Source organism: Phacochoerus africanus, chromosome 8 (assembly GCF_016906955.1).
Source record: "Phacochoerus africanus isolate WHEZ1 chromosome 8, ROS_Pafr_v1, whole genome shotgun sequence".
NCBI classification, from domain to species: domain Eukaryota; kingdom Metazoa; phylum Chordata; class Mammalia; order Artiodactyla; family Suidae; genus Phacochoerus; species Phacochoerus africanus.
In genome coordinates this window covers 19,646,350-19,667,929 of record NC_062551.1, presented here as the reverse complement: position 1 = coordinate 19,667,929, position 21,580 = coordinate 19,646,350, and the positions used below count along the sequence as shown (strand labels likewise).

The window sequence follows — 21,580 nt, the reverse complement described above, 5'->3', positions numbered from 1 at the left end:
GGAACTTCTGGAACCCAAAGCGGCACCGTTCCCTTCTCTCTTTCCTGACCAAGCTGGTCTCCAGGCAGCCCACAACCAGTCTGGATGCTGAGGAGGTCTGGGCGGCCCGGACTCGTTCTCCCAAACTTTCTAGACATGCAGGGCTGCCCTTTTTCACCATGAATGCAGGCCAGTAAATTCCCTACGCCTTCTCTGCCCAATCCCAGCAGGGCTACCCCCGGCCCCCCACCTAGCCCTCCCCTGGTCTTTTGAGGGAGGCCACTTCTCACTCTTCCCGAGATCTGCCCTTCCCACACCCCCCTGGTCCCCATCACCTGCAGCCCCTCCAGCTACAAGCTCAAGCCCAAGACTGCTTACAAAGGAGGCACACTTGCCGGCCGTACAGTTTAATCAGTGCAGAGTATTTACAGAAAAAACCGTATGGGGGCAGACCCCCTCCCCCTCCCCGCCCCCCTCGGCTGGCTCTACGATGGTTCTGAGGGTGGGGAGGAGAGTGGGCTCGAGCTGGGGGCCAGCCCATGAGAAGCCCCTCCCCCAGGGGCCGCAGGGGTTCTGGGTGGCAGACCCGCTTGCTCAGGGTTGCAGGGAGGCAGAGGGACAGAGCCGGCTCTACAGTACCATGTCCCACAGCAGCCTCGCCTCCTGCTTACTTTGCGAAGGACAAGGAGGAGGAGGCGTCTCTGCCCTCAGGACTAAGCCCAGGAGGAGGGGTCTCCAGCCTACAGTGGGCTCCTCTGGGGGCTCCACAGCCCCGTCCCACAGTCTGTGTGAGGGGGCGAGCTGCTGGCCTCTCCCTCCTTCCAGTGCCCTGAGGAACAGGGCGCCGGAAAGGAAGAAACCCCCAAGCCTGGTGGGTCCCTGTCTGTGGACATCTACCACCCAGCCTGGGCACCCATCAGCCCCTTCTCCCCTAGGTGAGCCAGGACACTGGCAGCTGAGCCTGAGACTGGTGGGGTACTGAGACCCCTGAGACTGGCGGTGTGGGGGCAGTGAGAGAGGGTGGGAGGAGGCCCATGGAAAGAGCCCAGCTGGGTCACAGCTCAGAGAGGAGAAAGGAGGCAGGGGTCTGGAAGCCCAGCCTGAGGGGTGAGGCCGGTGCTCCTCTTGCGGGAGGGGCCTTGGCAGACCCCCTTTGGTCCTTGGTAAGGCAGGCCCAGTGCCCCTTCTCCAGAGAGAGAAGGAGCTGTGGGCTCGAGGGGTACATGGGAGCCAGGGGCTGCTGGCCCCATGCTGGCCAGGGGCGGGTCAGGGTTCTTGGGCACAGGGTACTCGGGCTGCTGGGGTTGTCAGAGGTGGGCTGGGAAGGAACCTCAACAGGACTCATTTTTGGTCAGCAGGCCCCCTCCCCCCTCCCTGCCCCCACTACCCCCTCCCCCTCTTCCCCTCTGAAAGTTCTTCCTACGACTAGAGAGAGACTCAGGGCAGTGGAGACCAGGTAGACCCCACCAGGCTCCAAAGTCAACAGAGCTCAGGCTGAACAACAGCCCAGGATGGGAAGAACAACCCCAAGCCCACTGCCCTTTAGCTACTCTTCCGACCCAGCCTCTGACCCTCCTCTCCTCTGGCCGTGAATGAGCCGAGGTGGGTGGGGGCCTAATTCCCTGTCTGGTGCAGAACTACATTTAGAAAACACAAACCCCCTGCCCCGAGGGACAGCCCCGGTCAGGAAAGTAGGAAGAAATGTTCAATTAGTGTGCAAAAAAAAAAAAAAAAAGACACCTGGGCATAAATAAAGAGGGAGACGGGGCTGGCAGGGATTTTGGAGGGCCTGGAGGGGCCCCCACCCAGGGGCTGAGGGAGCCCCCAAAGGCTCCCGCTGAAAGGCCCCAGGAGCCATCTCAGAACCACAGGCATGGCCAACCCGGCCCCATAGCACCGTGAGGAGCAGGAGGGGCTGGTGTGGAGGGTCAGACCCACTCCTGCAGGGAGCGCTTGCAGTACAGAAGCATGCGGGGCGCGCCCTTGCGCTGCATCTGCACCAGGGCATAGGTGAGGCCCAGGATGCAGAGCAACAGCAGCATCGGGGGCACCAGCACCATCACCATGTTCACCGTCCGCGTGACCTCCTCCATCTGCACCACCACGCGGCTGCCCCCGTCCTCGTCTTTCCCGGCCCCGAAGTCCCCCTCTCCGCCGCCTGGGCCCGCCTCATGGTCCTCCTGGCTGTCACCGCCTGCCCCGGGCTCGGCACCCCCGTCGGGGTTGAAGGGTGGACGGGCCACGTCTGGCCATCGGGGCCCCGGCTCCACGTGCTCCTGGCAGCCCATGAAGTCCCGCAGGATGGACTTGGGGTAACCAGGCTCCATTCGCAGGCGCTCGTTGTCAAACTTCCAGTATTTGGTGCCCTTGTAGAAGTAGGTATAGGCTGCGAGGGGAGGGCAAGCAGACCGGAGTGGGGTCAGGCCCAGCCCCACCCGCTGGCCACAGACCCTCAAAGCAGACTGGAGCATGCCGAAGGGGCCCTGGCTTTAAAACACCCTTCGCATTGCTTCCCTAGACGTTTTCAAATCTGTCCCTTCCCAGTTTACAGGAGCCAGACCATGATCAGAGAGGAACAGGGCTGCAGGTCAAGGGCACACCTAGAATCCTGTGCTTCCCAGCAGGGCTGACACTGACTAGGACAATACAAAGAAGGGTCTGGTAGCCTGCTGGGTTAAGGGACCCAGCCTGGCTTCCCCTACACCAGAGAGGCCAGTATCTTGCTCAAGGCCACACAGCCAACCTTCATCAGACCTGGAGTGGAGTCTGATGCTACCTTGGAGGAGATCTTGGACCTTGACACTTTGTCTATGTCCCCTCTAACCCCAGGAAGGGCCAATTTTTTGTTTGTTTGTTTGCAGATGGAAGTTTCCAGGCTAGGGGTTGAACTGGAGCTACTTGGACTACAGCTGCCAGCCTATGCCACAGCCACATGTGATCCTCAATCCACTGAACAAACCTGCATCCTCATGGATATCAGTCAGGTTCTTAACCTGCTGGGCCACAACGGGAACTCCGGAAGGTTCAGGTTTGAACCACCAGGTGCATGTATGCTCAGCTGAGCACAATGAGGTCAGAACAGCTGCAGAGTGAAGCTAAGCCATCACGAGTGGAGGCCGTGTGACCCGCCTGAGCATTAGCAAAGCCAGCTGGGTCTTCCCTGAGCCTGAGAACTCAGAGGCTGAGAACCAGGGTTGATGGGTTTCCTTAAACTCACCAAAGACCGCTGGAGAAATAAAAGCCGCAGCTCCCTGTGGCTCAGTTACAATGACAGAGATCAGGCTTTCCTGCCAGGTGGGTAAGGGGCACCCTGGGAGGACTCATGCCCCCCGACCCCCACTGCTCTGAGCCAAGCTACTCGCCCTGAGGCTCTGCAGGGAGCAGGGCAGCTCTGAGCACCAGCTCTGGACACATGCAGACCTGGCTTGGACTCCTGACTCCACACCTTCCTGGCTGTGGGATTTGGGGCCCTTTGCACAAGCTCTCTTTGGCCTCTCAAAGTGGTGACAATGCAGGGAGGACCAAGGTCATGCTCTGGAATCTCCCAGCCTATACATGCTGCTGCGGTGCTGGTGACCTCAGGCAGGCCCTGTCCCTGTGTGTGGAGGAGGGGGGGATGTGAGTCTGGGCAGACTGGGAGGGGCTGCCCCTGGTACCTGCATCGTTGCTCAGGAAGGCCCCCTTAGGGGAGGCGGGGATCCCCTGCCACACGCTGATGGGCTTGGGGTAGCCAGGGTCTCCACGTTGCGTGTCCTCATTGAAGCGCCAATACCTGTGACCAAAAACACACCAGGCTGTGGGCCAGCTTAAGCCTGGACCCCAGTTCCCACAGGACCTGGGCTCTTTCTCGGTAGGCCTGAGGGTGGGGGCCAGCTGGGGCCTTCTCCTTTTAGAGGAGGGGCGCTCACCTGTCCTCTTGGAAGAAGAAGGTGTGGCCCGTGGGCTCCCACCAGATGGCTGTGTCGATGCGGTCGTAGGGGATGCCCAGGCCGTAGCTGGTCAGCGGCTGTGGGTAGCCAGGCTCCAGGTTGGCTTCTCGGAAGAGCCAATAGCGGTCACCTTTGGGAGGCGGACATGGGGGGTTGATATTCTGGACCCCCAGACCCATTTACACCCACTGCCACACACACCCACACAGTGACACTCACATCCTTGTGTGCAGGACAGGCACTATCACATCCGCTCCCAGGACAACGTATAATGCAACTCACCCTCGAATCGCATACAGCTGGCACGCATGGACACCCGTGACACACGCATTTATGTCGCCAGCTCACACCTGTACACACACCACACACTCAGTTGCACTACATATGGGCCTCCATTCCCGCTTGAACATCAACCCCCACCCTCCACACCGCCCTGTGCAGTTCTTGTCCAGAGAGAGGAAAGAGAAGGAGCCCTGTCTGGCCTCTGCAACCCTGGGGACCCCCAGTGCATGGCCCAGGGCTCCTCACTTTTAGTGTGGGCCCAGCCCTGTCCTTGGGGAGCTCCTGCCTGGTTGAGGCCAGGGCCAGTGGGGCTGGGGACACAGCTGATTCAATCCGAAGTGCTGCCCTTGAGGCCCTTCCTAGTGGGGTGGGTCCCAGGAGGAGGCCCCCGGGGATAGGGAGCTCTATTATCTCTTCAGACAGACACAGGCACCTGCCCCAGAGGGGGGCTTCGGGACCCATTCTTATGAGGAAGCGGCACAGATTGCAAGGAAGGAGAGTTCCCCGGGCGGAGCCCCCGGGCTGCAGGAGGTGGACACTTGCCCCAGTCGAGCAGCCTCTGGACCCCCAGTCCTCTTGCCTGTCTCCCTCCCCAGCCCTGGCCTTGCTGCCAGGGGAACTAACTCCACAGTGGGCAGCAGGATGAGACGTGCGATTTGGTCCTTCCCTTTCCTCCCTCAGGCCCAGCTGAGTCAGAGGTCAGGCCAGAGGTCAGAGCAGGAAGGTTGCCCAGCGGTGCCTGCCCCACGCCCCCCAACCTACCCCAGCTCACCTTTGAAAAAGACAAAACGCCCATCTTGGCGCTCGTAGGCAGCACTGATGTCACTGGGCAGACCGCGCCAGAAGTGCCCGATGGGCATGGGATAGTTGTCCAGGACGCGGTTGTGCCGGACCCGCCAGAACCAGCGGCCCTGGGGAGGGCGTGGGTGTGAGCGGGCACAGCACGCCTGCTGCCTCGGCCTGGGACAGGCCCCCCTCGACCCACCCCTTCCCAGGTCAGGGAGGGTCTGGGGGAGGCGGCTTAGGAAGCCAGGGAGTGAGCCCTGGATGGGGTATGGACACGTAGGCTCACTGTATGACCCCAGGCAAGTCCCCTGTCCCTCGGGCTGGCTTCTTCTTGGTCTCGGGTCTGATGGCCCCCAAGTGGGTGGGTGGAGGCTGGGCAAGGGTCTCCGGGAGAAGTGGGAGGGGGCTCTCTGCTCTGGACCCACACACCACGGGGCTGGGGAGGCAGCGGCAGGACCAGACCTTGAACACGAACATCTCCCCACGCAGCATGGCCACCGTGTCAAAGTCCCCGTCGCAGATGTTGGGGCCATACTGGTCAGGCCGCTCTGTGGCTCGGGGCTGGGCTGGGGGACCTGGCTTTGGGGGCCGCTCCGGCTTCCCGCCTGGGGGTGGTGGCTGAGGCGGCCGGGGAGGGCGGTGGTCTGGCCGGCCTGGCCGCCGAGGAGTCACAGTGGGAAGGGGCCGGGTGGGCTGTGGCTGACCATCCGGGGTGCCTGCAGAGGGGCAGGAGGGGAAGTGAGGGGGTAGCCCCAGAATCCAGGCAGAACCCTGGGGGCCTGGGGCCCCCAGCCTGGAAAGACCTGTGCCCCATGGAGAGCTCAGCCAAGTGAAAGGCCCTATCTGGCCACAGTAGACTCCTCCTGGCCACAGTAGAACCCAGGCCTCATAGGGCTGGGAGCTGAGCACAGGTGTGCAGAGCCCATCACCGTGGCCGGGCCGCCCACTCACCGTAGAGCTGCTGGATGCCCCGGAGGTCGTCCTCGGGCAGCTGGAAGTTGTCAATGTCCATCCACTGGTAGAACGGTGCCATGATGGCGCTGGGGTTGCTGGAGTGCTCCAGCCCCAGCGCGTGGCCCAGCTCGTGCACTGCCACCAGGAAGAGGCTGTTGCCTGTAGTGGGGGCAGGTGGCACAGTCAGCTCTGACCTGGCCCAGGACCTGGCCACCCCGGACCCTGCAGCCCTAGGGAGCCAGAGAGCCTGTCCTTGCTTTGCTCTTAGAAGAAGCTGAATTGCTCTGACTTCTGGACCTCCAGCTTCACCTCTGAAAAGTGGGTACAATGAATCTCTTCCCTTCCCTACCAGACCTCAGAGATGATGGGCAACAGACTGAGATCAAGGGTTGCTGCTCCTGAGAACTACACAGGGGACGCAGCCCCCTCCCATCCCTGCGGCTCCAGCTCTGCCTCCCCTGTCCTCATGCTGACCAACTGCTCTCACCATGCAGGTCAGTGCTGGAGAAGGTCCAGGGCTCATCTGCATCGAAATGGGTGTCCCCGCCTAGGCCAGGGCCAGGGAAATAGGCGTGGGCCAGAAAGCCACCAGTGCCGTCAAATGGTGAGCTGTCGCCATGGAAGCCAGAGGCAAAGAGTACCATGATGTCAGCCTCCTTCTGCCGCCGCAGCCGAATGTCTTCATAGGGCACCTCCTGGAAGACCAGGGGCGTGGCCTGCTCCCACACGCGGAAGGCCCGGCGCACCGCCTCCAAGGAGTGGTACCAGCCCAGCTTCTCTGTGTAGTTCTGGATGCTGCAGGTGGGCAGGGAGACATGTGAGGGAAGCCAGGGCCTGGGGCTACCGTCCACTGCTAGCACCCACGGGGTTGGGGGCGGGGACCCCAGGTCCCGAGGAACACACGAGATTGAAGCTGGTTCTTGGACAATGCTCAGCAATACCGACTCTTTGTTTACTTTGACATGAACTTGAAGAAAAGAACATGTCAAACCCAGGAATTCATTAGGATCTCACTAAACAAGATTGCCTTGTGCCAAATAAGCTTATTCTAAGAAAGTAAAGCATTAGGTAAGTAAAAGTAGAGGTGATACACAGCCAAGAGAAAGACCTAGAAAGTGGGATACAAATGGCTGAGGTTTGGGAAACATAGGCCAAGCGGTTCTGCATGTTGGGCTCCAGGGTCAGGCTGACCTGAGTTCAAGGCTGGGCTCTAACATTTCCTGTGTGACCTTGGGCAAGTGACTTAGTCTCTCTGAATTTTAGTTTCATCATCTGTAAAATGGCAAAAAGAGGGCAGCGTTTTCATCGTGGGGTCCCTGTGAGGATTAAATGACTTAACTCGTGTAGAACATGTACTACATGTGAGCCTGCACATGACAAAAGCATGATGAGGCCTGTTAGTTTCCCACCTAAAGCAGATTAAGCTTCCGGGTGCTGGACAGACCTCCATTAAAACTGCATGGATCACGAGTTCACTCTGGCGGCCTGGGTCTAAGTGATCTTGGGGGCTGCTCTTCCTCGGGAGATGGAGCTGCGAGGGGGGCCATGGCTGGACTGGAACAGGAAGGAGGACCCTTGGGGACTGCCACGTGGCTCAAGGCTCAGGGGGGATTTTCGCCAAAGGACTCAGTGGAAAGGGGGAGGGTGCCTGAACCAGGGTTGGTGCAGGGGACTTGCCTGCCCACCCGGCAGATGCCTGAGGCCCCCCTAGCCTGACCTGGTGCAGGAGCCCGTCTGCACCAGGGAGGCCAACCCTGGGTGGCGGGCAGGTGGGGAGCTGGAGGGAAGGAGGACAAAGTAGAAGCAGTTTAGAGGGACCCCGCCCTTCTCTGGAGGGCGACTGCCCAAGGCGGGGTGCAGCTGATCTCAGTGTGGGGGAGGGACTGGACCGCCCAGGCCAGGCACCCTGCAGTGGGCTGGTGGGAAAGGAAGCCTTCCAGACAAGCCCACTGGGAAGCCTGAGGCCTCAGCTCAGGCGGAGAGAGGGGCCAGCGCATCTGTGAGGGACACCACCCAGGGCAGCCAGGGTCCCTACCTGAAGGTAAGGTGGTGGTTGTTCCACTTCCGCCCAGTGAGGGCGTAGCGCTTCCGCCGCCGCCGCAGATTAGCTTTCACGCGTACCCCGAACTGGTCTGGCACCCCACAACGGGGCCGCTTCATCCACCTGGGTGCACAGAGCCTCTGCTCAACACTCCTGCTTGTTTGGCTCTGTCTCTTCCAGGCTGTCCACCTTCGCCCACCCTCCCACCACTGGCCTCCAGAGGCCCCTAATATGGATGGGGCAGGGTGGGGGGTTCTAAGCTTTCATTCCCTCATCAGGAAAATGGTAGAGTGCTTTTTTTAGGGCCCCACCTGCAGCACATGGGGTCAAATCAGAGCTGCAGCTGCCAGCCTATGCCACAGCCAGATCTGAGCCACATCTTCGACTTATGCTGCAGCTTGGGACAACGTCGGAGCCTTAACCCACTGAGTGAGGCTAGGGATTGAACCCACATCCTCATGGATTCTAGTCAGGTTCTCAATCTGCTGAGCCACAGCAGGAATTCCCGTGGTACAATGATCTTGTACTGGAAGACTGGGCACCCAGCAGTGGCTCTGTAAAGGTGAACCCCTTTGCACCAGTATCGCCCAGGAATGGGAGGGGTTACTCTGAGGCCTCTTGTCCCTGATAACTTATGCTCCAGGTACCCATCAAGGATGTGGCTCTGGGTCACATCACTTCTGTGGAATTCAGAGCAAGGCCTAGCTAGGCAACCATGGCATGTGAGCTGTGCCTCCCCATTCCCATGTCTGTGGCAGACATCACTAGTCAATCCTGTGCTCCTTGATGCTGAGCTGGGCTTTAGCCTCAGGAGCTGTCTCAACCCAAGGCCTTCGGCAGCCACTCCCAACCACTCAGAGCTAGCACGGAGGATCCAACCATTTGCCATCTCTCTTTTTTTTTTTTTTTTGCCTTTTCTAGGGCCGCTCCCGCAGCATATGGAGGTTCCCAGGCTAGGGGTCTAATCAGAGCTGTAGCCACTGGCCTACGCCAGAGCCACAGCAATGCGGGATCCAAGCCTCATCTGCATCCTACACCACAGCTCATGACAATGCCGGATCCTTAACCCACTGAGCAAGGCCAGGGATCGAACCCGCAACCTCATGGTTCCTAGTCGCATTCATTAACCACTAAGCCACAATGGGAACTCCACCATTTGCCATCTCTTATCTGGGCCACTCTTTTCGGGAAATTCCACATGCCAAGCCCTCTTTAGAGCAAATCAGAAAAGGACAGGTGCCAGGAGGGTCTGGGAATGGCCTGATGAAGGGACTCACGCCTTGGTCTCTTCGTCCAGCACACCAGTGACCGGGATCCCATAGAAACGCTGCATCTCAGCAAGGGCCGAGGCCAGGATCTGGGCGGAGCGCATGGTGGACATGTGGCGGCTGGGCTGGGGCAGGTAGCCGTAGAGCCGCAGCCAGTTCTGCGAAGGAGAGGCCACGACATGGTCAGCAGGTCCCTCCAAACACACATGGCCTGTAATCCTACCACCGCTCGCCTCCACCTCCCATGGTGGGAGCCTCTGTACCACTCTCCCTATGGGTCTATTCTCACACAGGAGACAGAACCAAAGGCCTTTACAAGTCAGGTCTGGTCAATCCTTTGCCTAGAACCCTCCAAGGTCTTCCAGCTTAGAGGAAAAGCCCATTCTTTTTTTTTTTTTTTTTGTCTTTTTAGGGCTGAACCTGCGGCACATGGAGGCTTCCAGGTGAGGGGGCAAACTGGAGTTGTAGCTACTGGCCTACACCACAGCCACAGCAATGCCAGATCTAAGCCCTGTCTGCAACCTACACCACAGCTCATGGCGACGCCAGATCCTTAACCCACTGAGCAAGGCCAGGGACAGAACCTGCATCCTCACAGATGCTAGTCTGGTTCATTTCCACTGAGCCACGAAAGAAACTCCAAAAAAGCCAAGTCTTCCAGGAGCTACCTGACCCCCAGTCCGCTCTCAGACCTCACTCCTACCATCCACCCCAGCCAGGCTCACTCCTGTCTCAGGGCCTTTGCACATCCTGCTGCCTGGAGCACCCACCCCACACATATCACATGGCTCACATCCTCGGTTTCTTCAAGCCTCTGCTTCATCACCTTATTGAACAGGTGTAAAAAAGACACACACGTGTTGTATGTACCATGTACTCTTTCTGCTGCTGCCCTGCACTTGTCACCACTGACACAAAACTGATGTTTGACACTTGTCTTCCCCCGTTAGGACAGAAGCTGTGTCCATGGGGACAGTCCACAGTCACTGTCCTTATGACTGCACTGGCCCCCCCAGGATGGCCCCCTGCCATTCCAGGCAGATTGCTGGGGACCTTACAGGGTTCAGAGCCCCTTGAGTTCTCACCAAGTAGGAAAACCAGCCCCTTGGCGCTGCCCCTCAACAGATCCTAAACCTTCAGGTAGGAGAGCAGATGGGTTTAGGCAGCCCACCTAGGCCTTGGAGGGTGGGACAGGCGGCCTGAAGTCCTGTCTCTGCTCTGCTGCAAACTCTGTTCCCTCTGGGTTTGAGTTTCCTTGTGTGCAAGATGGGGAGCCATGGGGCTGTGGCAGGGAGAGGTGTGAGATGGCCCTGAGGAAAGCAGCGGGGACACAGTGGGGGCACCTGGCCCCTTCAGAACTTGCTGAGCAAGCCTTCTCATCCATCTGCCCATCTGTCCATCTGTCTGTCCACCCAGCCAGCCGGCCTAATGTCTCCGAGTGCCCTCTCTGTGCCAGGCACCATGCCAGCTAGAGGCCGTGGAGGACCACAGCTGAGGGGTCCTGATCTCCAGGAGACGATGATCTCCCAGAGTGACGAATCACACGTGCAAGTTCATGAGCAGACAGGACCACTGCAGCTCGTAACTGGAGGACAGGATCCCCCCGTGAGCCAAGCTGAGCTGTGGTAAGAAAGGGGACTCTACTCTGCTCACCTCATGGCCCCAGGGCCATGAGAGTACGGTGACCACTGTGGAGGCTAGTGAGCACAGAGGCTAGGGACTGCTGAGGGCACTGGCCGTAGGCAAGTGTGTTCTCTGAAACATTCCTTGTCTACCCTGGGTATCTGAGGGCCTCCAGAGTGAGGGGACCTGAAGGCCTGATCTCTGAGAAGCTCTGGAAGGTGAGGGCTGCCCATCAAGGGCCCACAAGGTGGGATGGCGGCTGGACATGGTGGCTGCCCTGGGCTGACAGCCATGTGTCAGCTGGCCAGGGCCATACCCACATCTGTCTGCTACCGGTGTCCATCCAGCTCCTCAGGTACTTGCTCCTTCAGTGCCACCTGCCAGCCCAGCCTTGGCACCTGGCCAGGCCCCCCAGTGTGGACAGACTGCCCACATAGCCCAGGCCAGTGATGCCCAGGCTGCCTCTGGAAGCAGCGGAGACTGAGCCAAAGAGGGCGGCGCCGGGGAACTGCCAGAGCCTGATGATGCCCAGCCAGAGCCTGGAGGCCTCACAGGGCCCTTGGTGACAGTCGCAGAACAATGAGGCAGAGAGACATGGAGCTGAGAAACCAGGGCTCTAGGGAAAGACAGGGCTGGGGACAAATCCTGGCCCAGCCACTTTGCCTCCCTGTGGCTCAGTCTATAAAAGGGGGTTGTATCAGGACCTGCCTCATCTCAGGGGGCTTCTGTGAGGATGAAATGGAGTCCACATGAGTGCTTGGCACTGTGCTGGGCAGGGGAAAGTGAGCAATAAATGGATTATTAATGACAGAGGCCAGGGGCCTGCTGTGGTTCCTAGAGCAGCAGCCTTTTTCCTCTAATCAGCAGGGCCGAAGGGCCCAGGCTCCAACACGGCAGCCTTGCGGGGGGGCAGGGCGGGGGGTGGGGGTGAGAGAGCATCTGGGGAGGCAGGAGTGCCCTGTGGTGTCCCCCATGGACTCCTCTAACCCAAAGCCAGCTCCTTCAGCCCCGCCAGACCCTGGCAGTGTCAGGGGTGCCCTCCCCATGCTTCCCAAGCCCAGGAAACCTTTCCTGAGGCTCCTATGTGTCTGTAAGGGGTGGGGAGTCCACCACCCTTAAAGGCCCTGGTTTGTCTGTTTGTCTGAAGAAGCCTGGAAAGATCTAGAAGGTGAGGCTGGGAGGCTCAGACAGCTCTCACAGCAGTGACGAGTCAGCTGGAGGTGGGGGGAGAGCGGGGGCCGCCTGCTGACGGATGAGGGCACCTCTACATCCCCTATTTGCATAGGTAAAAATATCCTGGGGAGCGCAATCACAGGCCACCAAGGGGCTGATTAGCGGTGTGTCTGGCGAGTGACAGGAGGAGGGTAGGGTGGGGGGGAGGCTGGACTGGGGCCCTGGGGAGGAGAGGGAGGGGAGGGAGCCCAGCCTGTCTGCAGTGAAGAGCTCCAGAGCCCAGAGGAGCAGATGGGGCAGAGGGGCCTCTTCAATGCTGGGGGCTCCGGGCTGATGCTGGCAGGAAAGGCCCAGGGGTGCCTGCGGATCCTCCTTCACACAGACGAGCACCCTGTGAATCCCAGGGGAGCCCCGAGCTTCCATCTCAGGATCAGCCAGGCCTTCCTGGTGACAAACTCAGGGCCACTGCCTGAGTGAAAAGCCGAGGCTGAGGCTGGGTGACACGGGTAGCCCAGAGTGCAGAGTCTGGAGGACAAAGGCAAAGGAGCTGACAGATCCACCTGACTGGCAATGTGCTGGGAGCCGACCGCCACGCACCAGTCAGTCTACACCACCCACAGGGCGGGGGCTCTTCCCTTCCCCAGTGTCCAGGAGGAAGTCTCTGTCACCCTATTGCTGGGCTAAGTGTGACAAGCCCAGGAGGTGGAGGGAAAAGAGCACGGGGGGCACAGGTGACTGGCAGCCGCTGCCCTAAGGGGCCCTGTGGCCATGGGACAAAAGTGGGAAGCAATCCTAAGGTCACAGCTGACCCCCTGCTCCATCTCAAAGTTGGGAGGGACTGTACCCAGGCGCCTGCTGCTCCTACTGGTGACGGTAAAGACTGTCCCTTACATCGGGGGCCTCCTTCTCCTCCCTGTCACCTCCAGTCTCAAAGGTGAGTGAGCCAAGCAGATGAAGCTTCATTTTGTTTCCCAGCTGGGGGGAAACTGAGGCCCAGGAGGTCACTAAGCGGCAGAGCAGGGAGACCGCCTCCATGAGCGCCACAATCCAGTGGGAGGCAGGGAAGGATCTGAAGCGGGAGCTCTGTGGTGCGGCCCAAGGTGGGAGGCTGCTGCAGGAGCCCCCAGCCACCCTGGTTCTGCCAGCCAGTTCTTTCTTGAGCTCCAGACCCCATCCCTTAGTACGGATGTTTCAGGTGAGTGGCTGGCCCCAGGCAAGGAGATGTAGAGCCATCAGGAGTGTGAAGGGGGGAATTCCTGGCCCCCTGGTCCCCAGGAAAGGTCAGAAATGCAGCAGCCGAAGGCTGAGAATCTGGTGGGGGCCAGACTGTCCACTCTCATCCCCCACCCCATTCAATACTCATAGGTACCCTATCCCCATTCACAGACAGCAAGGTTCATAGAGGGTGAGTGGCCCACCCAGGGTCCCACAGCTGGTCTGTGGCTAGAACTGGAGCCCACAGGCAGTGCTACTGGACCAGGCTGTTTGTGAAGCAGCATTAGGTCCTCTGGGCCTGAGCCTGGGGAAGTGGGTTCTGGCCCTTCTTGGGAACAGGGCCCAGCACAGCGCTGGGGGAGGGCATCTGATCTCCACATCTCTGGCTGGCCCTGGGCGCTGGGCCACGTCAGCAGGGCTGCCCCCAGGACTGCCAGACAAGGCCAAGGCAGGCCCGCAGGGAGGGCGAGTCTGGGAAGGAGCCGCCAGATCAATACTGTGCATTAAGCAGCTGTGGGGGCAGGGCGAGCGCCCGCCGCCTCCAAGGCAGCTCCTCCCGGCTCAGATCAGCAGAGAGCCCCCTCCTGCCCGGCCTTATCAGACCCTGTGCGATAAGGACCATCACTCCTGGCTCTGCTTTGCTTCTGTCACCCACAACTCTCTCTGCAGGCCACACAGACCCTGGCAGGGTTGCCCAGACAGGCACAAAATGTGTCTTGTCAGGCCCGCCGGGGACGGACACAGACCTTTCACGGTGTCCTGAGGTCCTCGCCGTGCCCCTCTCCTTGCCCTGCAACCCAGTGTGAGGGCTCTTGGGAGCAGGCCAAGGCCTTTCCTGGCTCTGTACCCCAGCCGAGGCCGGGCTGGAGCTGTGCTGCGACGAGTCCTGGGGAGCCACACTGGCAGAGTATGTGCTCCAGAACAATCAGACCTTCACCTGCCCGGAGACGTGAGCCCGGAATGGGCATTTACTGGCTAGGTGACCCCAAGCAGGCCCTAGACTCCTCCAGTCTCAGGTCGGGAGGGACCTCAAGGCCATCTCATCCAGGTAACTCACTGAAGCCTCCACGGCCTACACTAGGACCACAAGGAATCCAGCCTGCACCCCTGTAGGGATCGGGTGCTCACTGTTGCCAAGGTAACCCTTCTGTCTTTGGGTGGCAGTGACTGTTAGAAAGCTCTTCCTTGGACTGAGCAGAAACCTGTCCCCCAGTGACGTCTACCCCCTGGTCCTGCCTGCTTGTCCACATAACAGGCCTCTGAGTAATGGAAGAGGGTGAAGACACCTTCTCTGAGCCCCCTGGTCCCTCCTTTGCAACTTGGAGTCCAAATTATGGCTGCCACACAGGGTCACGAGCACAGATATCATAACTAGTCCCTTGGCCAGTGAGGAAAGGGGGCCACCAAGCCAGGCCACCCCGTGCTTGGTGGATTCTTTACTTTCTGTAGAGCCAGCACAGTCCATATTTGAGCAGCTCTTGAACACCACACTTGTTCATTTGGGGCTCAAAACGAGCCCTTCGAGATGGGAAAGCTGCAGGTAGGGAAGAGGCTCTGGGTGGCAGGGAGAGTGGCTGCAGTGGGGCATGAGCAGCCGGGGAAACAGGAAGGAGGCGGACGCCAACTGTCAGCCCCAACTCCTTAACCTGGAGGGAAAGCCAGCCAGGTCCTTTGGCCAGTGGGGAGGCAGGGCTGGTGAAAAGGGCCCTGTTTGCTAGTGGTTTGGGGTGGCTGGGAGCCAGACCTGGGGCCTCACCTGGAAAGCCCCCTGCAGGAGTTGTCTCCTAGATGGAGCTGCCTTCCGGGCAGAGCCTGGGTGGCAGCCTGGTGGGGGACGGGATGGCTCCCAGGCTCACGTGGCTGAGGGCGGCCCTGGCCCCACTGCCACACCCTCCTTCCCTTTCTGCTCAGGCCCAGCAGGCTCCTGCCTGGCGGCACTTCCAAAGGGTGACACTCTGGGCACTGACCTGCAGCCTGTAACCCAGCCTGGGGGTGGGGAGCTCAGGCATCAAGCCACGCTGGCTGGGTTCAAACCCTAGCTCTATCACCACCCCAGGCTGGGGAATCGGTGGGGGGCGGTAATTTCTCTCACCTCAGTCTCCATTTCCTCTTCTGTATAATAGGGTCACGATGGCACCTAAACTTACGGACTGAATATAGGAATAAATGTGAAAATGCCTACATAACACCGCTAAGCCTTGCCCAGGACCCAACTAAGTATGTTGAAGGTGCTCAAATACAACACCTGGTCCTCTCTGGTCCCCACGTGAGGGACACTGTGCATATGCAAGGTGCTTGGCATTTTACACATCAATGTACTCAATTTCCCCAGTAAGTCCATCCAGTAGATACTATTACTAGTCTCATCTTACAGACAAGGAAGCTGAGGCTCAGGTGGGTTCAGTGACTTGTCCAACAGCAAATGCCAATTGCTTCTCACTGCCACAGTATCTTGCCACCATTCTGCAAGTGCTTCCTATGTACCAGGAGCCATGTTCATGTGTGGTGGACATGAAGCTGGGCTCTCACCCGTCCGAGGTGGCAGGTGCTCTTGGGAGCACAGGGTGGTGTCCAGGGCTAAGGGCCAGTCCTGGAGAGCTGTTCCAGACCCTGGCCTCCAGGCTCCGTGGCTATAGATGGTGGTAGGATGTGGGGCATCTCTGAGGTCTGGATAATGGCTGGGCCCCGGGGCTCCATCTTTCAGTCCAAACTGGAGTTTGAGTTGGGTCTTGCTCACTTCCTGCTGTTCCTATGAAGTGGGATCTGGTAAGAAGCATTCCAATCTTGCCTGGAGCTACAAAATCTGTGCTACCTCCCCTAAAGGGCTCGGGCATCCCCAGAACCAGTCTCCTTCTGGGGAGCGGCCTCATAGGAGACTTAACTCAGTGGGGGCTTGTCCAGTCTGAAGGCGCCTATTGTGTGCCTCGGGCCTGGAGCGATCAGCCACCTGCAGGGGCCCAGGTCTTCACGAGCATCTGTGGACTCCTCCCAGGACCCTCTCTGAGATGGAGAAGGATCTCAGCGGAGAGCCCCCTAGCCCTCTGTAATGCTGCCGACTCAGAGAACACAACTCTACCCCCTAGGCAGAACTGGCCGTGGGGCTTGGCCCCTGCCTGAATGGCCAGCTGGGTGAACTACATAAATCTTGGGACAGTACTGAAGATGCCAACTGCCTTAGTCCATGCCAGCTGCTATCACAAAAATGCCGTAAGCTGGGTGGCTCATAACAACACTGCCTTCTGATAGTTCTGGAGGTAAGAAGTTCCAGATCAGAGTGATAACATGGTCAGGTCTGTGAAGGCTCTCTTCCTGCTAACTTCTTGCTGTGTCCTCACATGGTGGGAGGGGCAAGGGAGCTTTCTCCAACAGTTTTCATAAGAGCCCTAATCCCACGAATCCTTATTACCTCCAAATATCATTCACTCTGGAAGTTAGGTTTTAATATATGAAGCCGGGGGGGGGGGGGGGGGGGGGGGGGGGGAGGTGGAATTCAGTCTATAGCACCACCTTTTTTTTTTTTTTTTCATTTTTGTCTTTTCTAGGGCTGCACCTGCGGCATATGGAGGTTCCCAGGCTAGGGGTCTAATCGGAGCCACAGCCTTCACCAGAGCCACAGCAACACGGGATCCGAGCCATTTCTGTAACCTACACCACAGCTCCCACAGCAACGCTAGATCCTTAACCCACTGAGTGAGGCCAGGGATCGAACCTGCAACCTCATGGTTCCTAGTCGGATTCGTTAGCCACTGAGCCACGATGGGAACTCCCTATAGCACCACCTTTAATTGGAGGTGGGGAGCAGCGGCCACCACAATGACCACTGCAGCTGACCTGAGGCAGAAGTCACACTCCCAGCTGGGCAGAGGTGTCCATGGCAGGGAGCACCTGGATCAAGTCACAAAAGGGGCATGGAGGGGTGGCCACACCAAGTGCTTGGCAGGGAGCGTCTTTTCCTCGCTGGGCAGTGTTGCTATTGAGCTGGCGTCAGAGAACGTGGGCAGCATTTTGAGGGATTTTGGAGGAAGTCTTCTTTGGGGGTGTGTTTGTGTATTGTGTCCCCTCCACCCTCCTCAGGGTGGGGCCAAGAAAGGTGTTTGTGTCCAGGAGTCAGAACTGATAGACAGGTACGGAGCACACACTGGGCTGTCCTCTGCAAGAAGACAGAGGGGACCCCAGGGCTGCCCAAGCACAGGGGGCCTGGCAGAGGCTGGCCTGAAGGGCGTGGCCCAGTTGGATCCAGGTCCCCGGCAGCACCAATCAGCCCAGTTCTCTCTGTTCTGAAATAGCATATGGAGAGGAGAGGCTTGTAAGTGATAAGAGGACAGACTCAAAAGCACAGCGGGAGAAAGGAGGAGGAAGATCAGCGTCTGGAGGTTCCCAAAGCCAAGGGCCTCACAGGAACCCCTTCTCCTCCAGGGCGGGCACAGCGGCCCCTGCAGCTTCTGCTCCACCGAGGAAAGGTCATGAATAAGAGCGCACCAGTGGGGCCCCACGGGCCATCATGGAAGCGTGGACAGAGACTGGGACACAGCTCGCCAGTCAGACCGGAAGGTCCAGAGCAGAATTCGAGCTGCCCCCCACCCTTTGTGTGCCTTCCTGCTCAGATGCCAAGGAGAGGCAAGGAAGACACGCAGGAGTCTGTTCAGGGCAGGTGGGTGTGTCCATGTTTCAGTGGCCATGCCACCACACCTGTGAACTCTGGCAGCCTGAGTCACCTCCAGGGGGTGAGGCAAGCGGGCTGAGGGCCTCGAGGGGTGTCTGGGGAGGACAGGGAGGGAGGTGGGGGGACACCAGAGCTTCTCTGGTGAAAACCAAAGGCACTGGGGTGGACGAGGTGCTGTAGCCAGAAAGAGCAGCACAGAGATCTGAAGGGGGGGCCTGACCTCTCAGACCGGGGAGGCCGGGAGTGACAGCTGGCGCCTCAGTCAGGCAGGGCCTGGGTCTGTGTAGGCCAGAATGTCTGAGACTGGGACCTCATAGCCAAGGGAGGGAGTGGGACAGGGCAGAGTTGTTCAGTAGTGGCTTCCCCAAGGACAGCCTTCTCGAGGCTGGGGCCTGGCAGGGTGCAGGTGACTGCTGGCTCGTAGCACATGCCAGACTCCCTGATTCTTTAGTCTGACGAAACTCCTCTGGTTTCTGCCCTGGGAGGGAGAGACAGGCCTTGGCTCAGTTGTCAAGCTGCTCAGAGAAGAGATAGTCCCAGCCATGACCTGACCTGAGGTCTAGAGTTGTGGTCAAGGACCAAAGCCCTTCTCCAAAGGACGAAGGCTCTGGACACAGGGTGCAGCCAGGCTCAGGAGTCTCCGAGGCTGGTCCACGGATAGCATGGACCTGGGGACAGCTATCCCACAGCTTTGGGGCAAATGGGATGGCTGCTGAAGACATTCGACTCTTTGGGCTCAGATCTGGCCAGACTTGACAGGACTCCAAGGAACAGCCTATACCCCAAAGCCAACTCTAGGCTCTAGGATAGCCCACCTGTCTCCAGCCCTCCATCTACCTTGGCTTCCAACATCCAAGGGGTCCCTGTACCTTCCAGACTTTCTTCCAGCAACAGCCCAACCCATGTTTCCCCTGAGGAGAGGGGCTGCAAATCAGTCACGGAATCTCGAGCCGGTGCCACCACAGACACAGGGTCTGTGGCCCTGGTGCAGGCCCTGGCCTATGGCTGCTGGAAGAGGAGGGGGTGATGGAGAAGCAGAAGCAAAGGAAAGGGAGAATGAAAGTCCTCAGACCGTTAAGTCCCAGTGCCCCAGCCATCAAAGATGCCAATTCACAATGCCTGGCTACCAGACTCCAATTTGGTCCATAATTGCTTTCTGTGCAGAGATGCCATTTCTAAGAAGATTATAAACTCCTTGGAGGTGGGTCTGTGACTTGCAGTTCTTTGGTATTCAACTCCAGAGAACAGCAGGTGGGCCTAAACAGCATCTCTACCCAGTCCTGGGATGGCAGGCTGAGGGGCAATACCCACCAGCAGGAGCCTCCTATAAGCCCCTGCCTTCCTGGCTGTGCAAATGGGGGGCAGGAGTGGTGGAGCTGGACTGGGCCTGGCCTGGCTCCCTGCAGCTTTCCCTGGCCAGGCCAGAGTGGGAGGGCAGAGCAGGTGGGGAACTGGCTGGGAGGTGTAACTTGAGCTGGGAGGAATTCCCTGCCCTTCCTCCGAGCTTTTATTAAAGTAGGGCGGGGAAGGGCAAGCTTCCATCGGAAAAATCTCCCAGGCAGCCGGGGAGGTGGGGAAGCCGCTGGGGGTTGGGAGGGAGCACCGGCCTGGCTGCAAATAGAAACCGGCCCTCAGGCCCGCAGTCCAGCGTCAGAGGCAGGAGGCCCCAGGCCGGCCCAAGGGCACTGAGGCCCGAGCCCGCCGGAACCCGCGGGGGCGGATGTCTCCCCACCATGCACCCAGTCCTCTCCTCTTCTCTGGGGAGGGGAGCTGGGTCTTAGAAGTCGAGAAAGAACGTCCTCGCTTTTGCTCTGGGTCAAAGGAACTGGTACCCCCACTGTCCCTAATCCGGAGAACGACATTCGGCGACCCTCTGGAGCCGGCTCCGCGCCAGGAGGCAGCACCTGATCACCCACAGGACCGATCCCAAAGACAGTCTCCAGTAGGGAATTATGACGGGCTCCTGGTGAAAATATCTTGGGAGCCCACCCTCTTTGGACCTGGGCCTTGGTGTAGGGGCGCTGATGAAAGAAGCGCCGGAGGAGGCCGGGTCTCCGTAGATCCCACCTGGCCGTGGTGCGGCTTGCGGCACAAGAGCCCAAGAAAGTCACCAAAGCGCCCCCTCAATTCGAATCTGCAGCCTCGGAGGTTCGCACCCCCTTCCTCTATGCCAGCTCGCTGCGCGCGGCTCAGTGTCACCCAAACTAGAAGCTACCTAAACGGGAGCGCTGCCTGCTGTGCCCAAGAACCCCCCCTCCCGCCCCCAAGCAGCCCCTTCCCCATTCGCAAAGAACGTCACCGCGCGTCCGCAGGGTTCTCGAGGAATCCGGTGTCCGGGTGGGAGGGAAGGAGAGGAGAGAGGGCTGGGGGGCAGCAAAAGCGACTCCCGGGACTCGGGCTGGGAAGGAACAGTGCCCAGGGCAGGGATGTGGGGGAAGAGAAAGGGAGCGAGCCCTACGCCTTCCAAAGTTTGGGAAGAGGTGCACCGCCAAGGGCCAGCTTTCCGGGTCCCCTTTCTTCCCCGTCCCCAAATCCGGGTCAGGGGTTCATCGCCGCGCTCTTCCCCCCTTCAGCTGCGGCGTGGCTTCCTCCCCACCCCCAAATCCCCCGGCCCCAAGTCCTCCAACCCCCGGCAAAGGGCCTGGGCGAGGGTCCTTACCTCGGCATTGACTTCTGCGTCCTCCGCCACTGCGCCGGGGCCCAGGCAGCTCAGAAGCACCAGCAGCAGCGGTAGCAGTCGCGGCCGCTCAGCCGCCTCCCGGCCGCTAAGAAGACTGCTTGTCCAGCCCGGCCGTGCGGGCGCGCTCCGGTCGCTGCCCATGCCCTCAGCGCCCAGCCTGGCCCAGAGCGCTGCCCGCGGGGCTCTCTTGCTCGCCGGCGCCGGGTCCCCGCACGCGGCTAGGAAACTTGCGACGCTCCCTGGTTCCCCGCCCGGCGGGAGCGCGGCAGATCAACTGATAGCGGTCGCCGCCGGAGCCGCTTAGGTCTCCTCGGCAAATTCCCACGGCCAAGGAGAAGCGGGCCGGGCCGGTCCGGGCACACGGAACCGGCCCACGGGGGAGAGAGTGGGCCAGAGCCGACCGCCTCGGGGTCCTGCAGCCTCAGCGCCTGGGGCCCGGCTCCCAAGAGCAAGCGCAGCTCCCTGAGCCTTTGTCTCAGCGCTCCGGCCGCCCGAACCCGCGGCGCCCCCCGCGCGCCCAGCCCCTTCTGTCCATGCCCGGGCCGGGCGCTGCCCAGAACGCGCGCCCCCCGCCCGTGGGTCCTGCTCTCCCGGCACCGAATGGGCCGGGGTGCCCGTGCAGGCCAGCGATGAGGCGCAGGGAACCGGTCGGAGCTAGAGAGCGAGCCAGGGAGCCGGCGCCCGACGTTCCCGGCGAATTCCGCGCAGCTCCGGGCGCTCCCGACCCTCCTCCCCGCGATCCACGGCCGCCGCTCTTAAAGGGCCAGTGCAGAGTGCGCGCGGACCCAGGCGGGGGCTGGGGGCGGTACCTCAGCCAGAGGCTTCTTAGCAGCAGGTGCGGGCGGTGGAGCCAGACAGGCGGCCCTTTTACTCTTCCCATACGGCGAGAATCCTCCTCAACCCGCCCCCGTCACTCCAATCCCTGCTTTGGGGGAGCCGGGTTGACCCCCAAGCGGCCCGCCCAACAGAGGGAGGGGCAAGAAGGAA

The 21,580-nt window shown here is 60.0% G+C and overlaps 1 protein-coding gene across 1 annotated transcript; it reads right to left on the bottom strand.

The window, feature by feature from the left end:
• Positions 1 to 365: 365 nt before the first annotated feature.
• Positions 366 to 21,545, bottom strand: MMP15 (matrix metallopeptidase 15). Its single transcript, XM_047790556.1, has 10 exons — positions 20,573 to 21,545; positions 9,249 to 9,397; positions 7,966 to 8,094; positions 6,418 to 6,725; positions 5,928 to 6,089; positions 5,439 to 5,692; positions 4,963 to 5,101; positions 3,888 to 4,038; positions 3,636 to 3,751; positions 366 to 2,365 (listed from the first exon to the last, which is right to left on the bottom strand). The coding sequence occupies exons 1-10, from the start codon at positions 20,732 to 20,734 to the stop codon at positions 1,908 to 1,910; spliced, it is 2,028 nt and encodes a 675-aa protein (XP_047646512.1). The 5' UTR covers positions 20,735 to 21,545; the 3' UTR covers positions 366 to 1,907.
• Between the last annotated feature and the right edge of the window lie 35 nt (positions 21,546 to 21,580).

Excerpts from the sequence above, each read along its gene's own strand:
- MMP15 (XM_047790556.1), bottom strand. The coding sequence starts at position 20,734 with ATGGGCAGCGACCGGAGCGCGCCCGCACGGCCGGGCTGGACAAGCAGT. Across the intron at positions 8,095-9,248 it reads CTGGACGAAGAGACCAAGGC|GTGGATGAAGCGGCCCCGTT; the intron begins GTGAGTCCCTTC and ends CTGTGCACCCAG. Across the intron at positions 2,366-3,635 it reads CTTCCTGAGCAACGATGCAG|CCTATACCTACTTCTACAAG; the intron begins GTACCAGGGGCA and ends CTCCCCTCGCAG.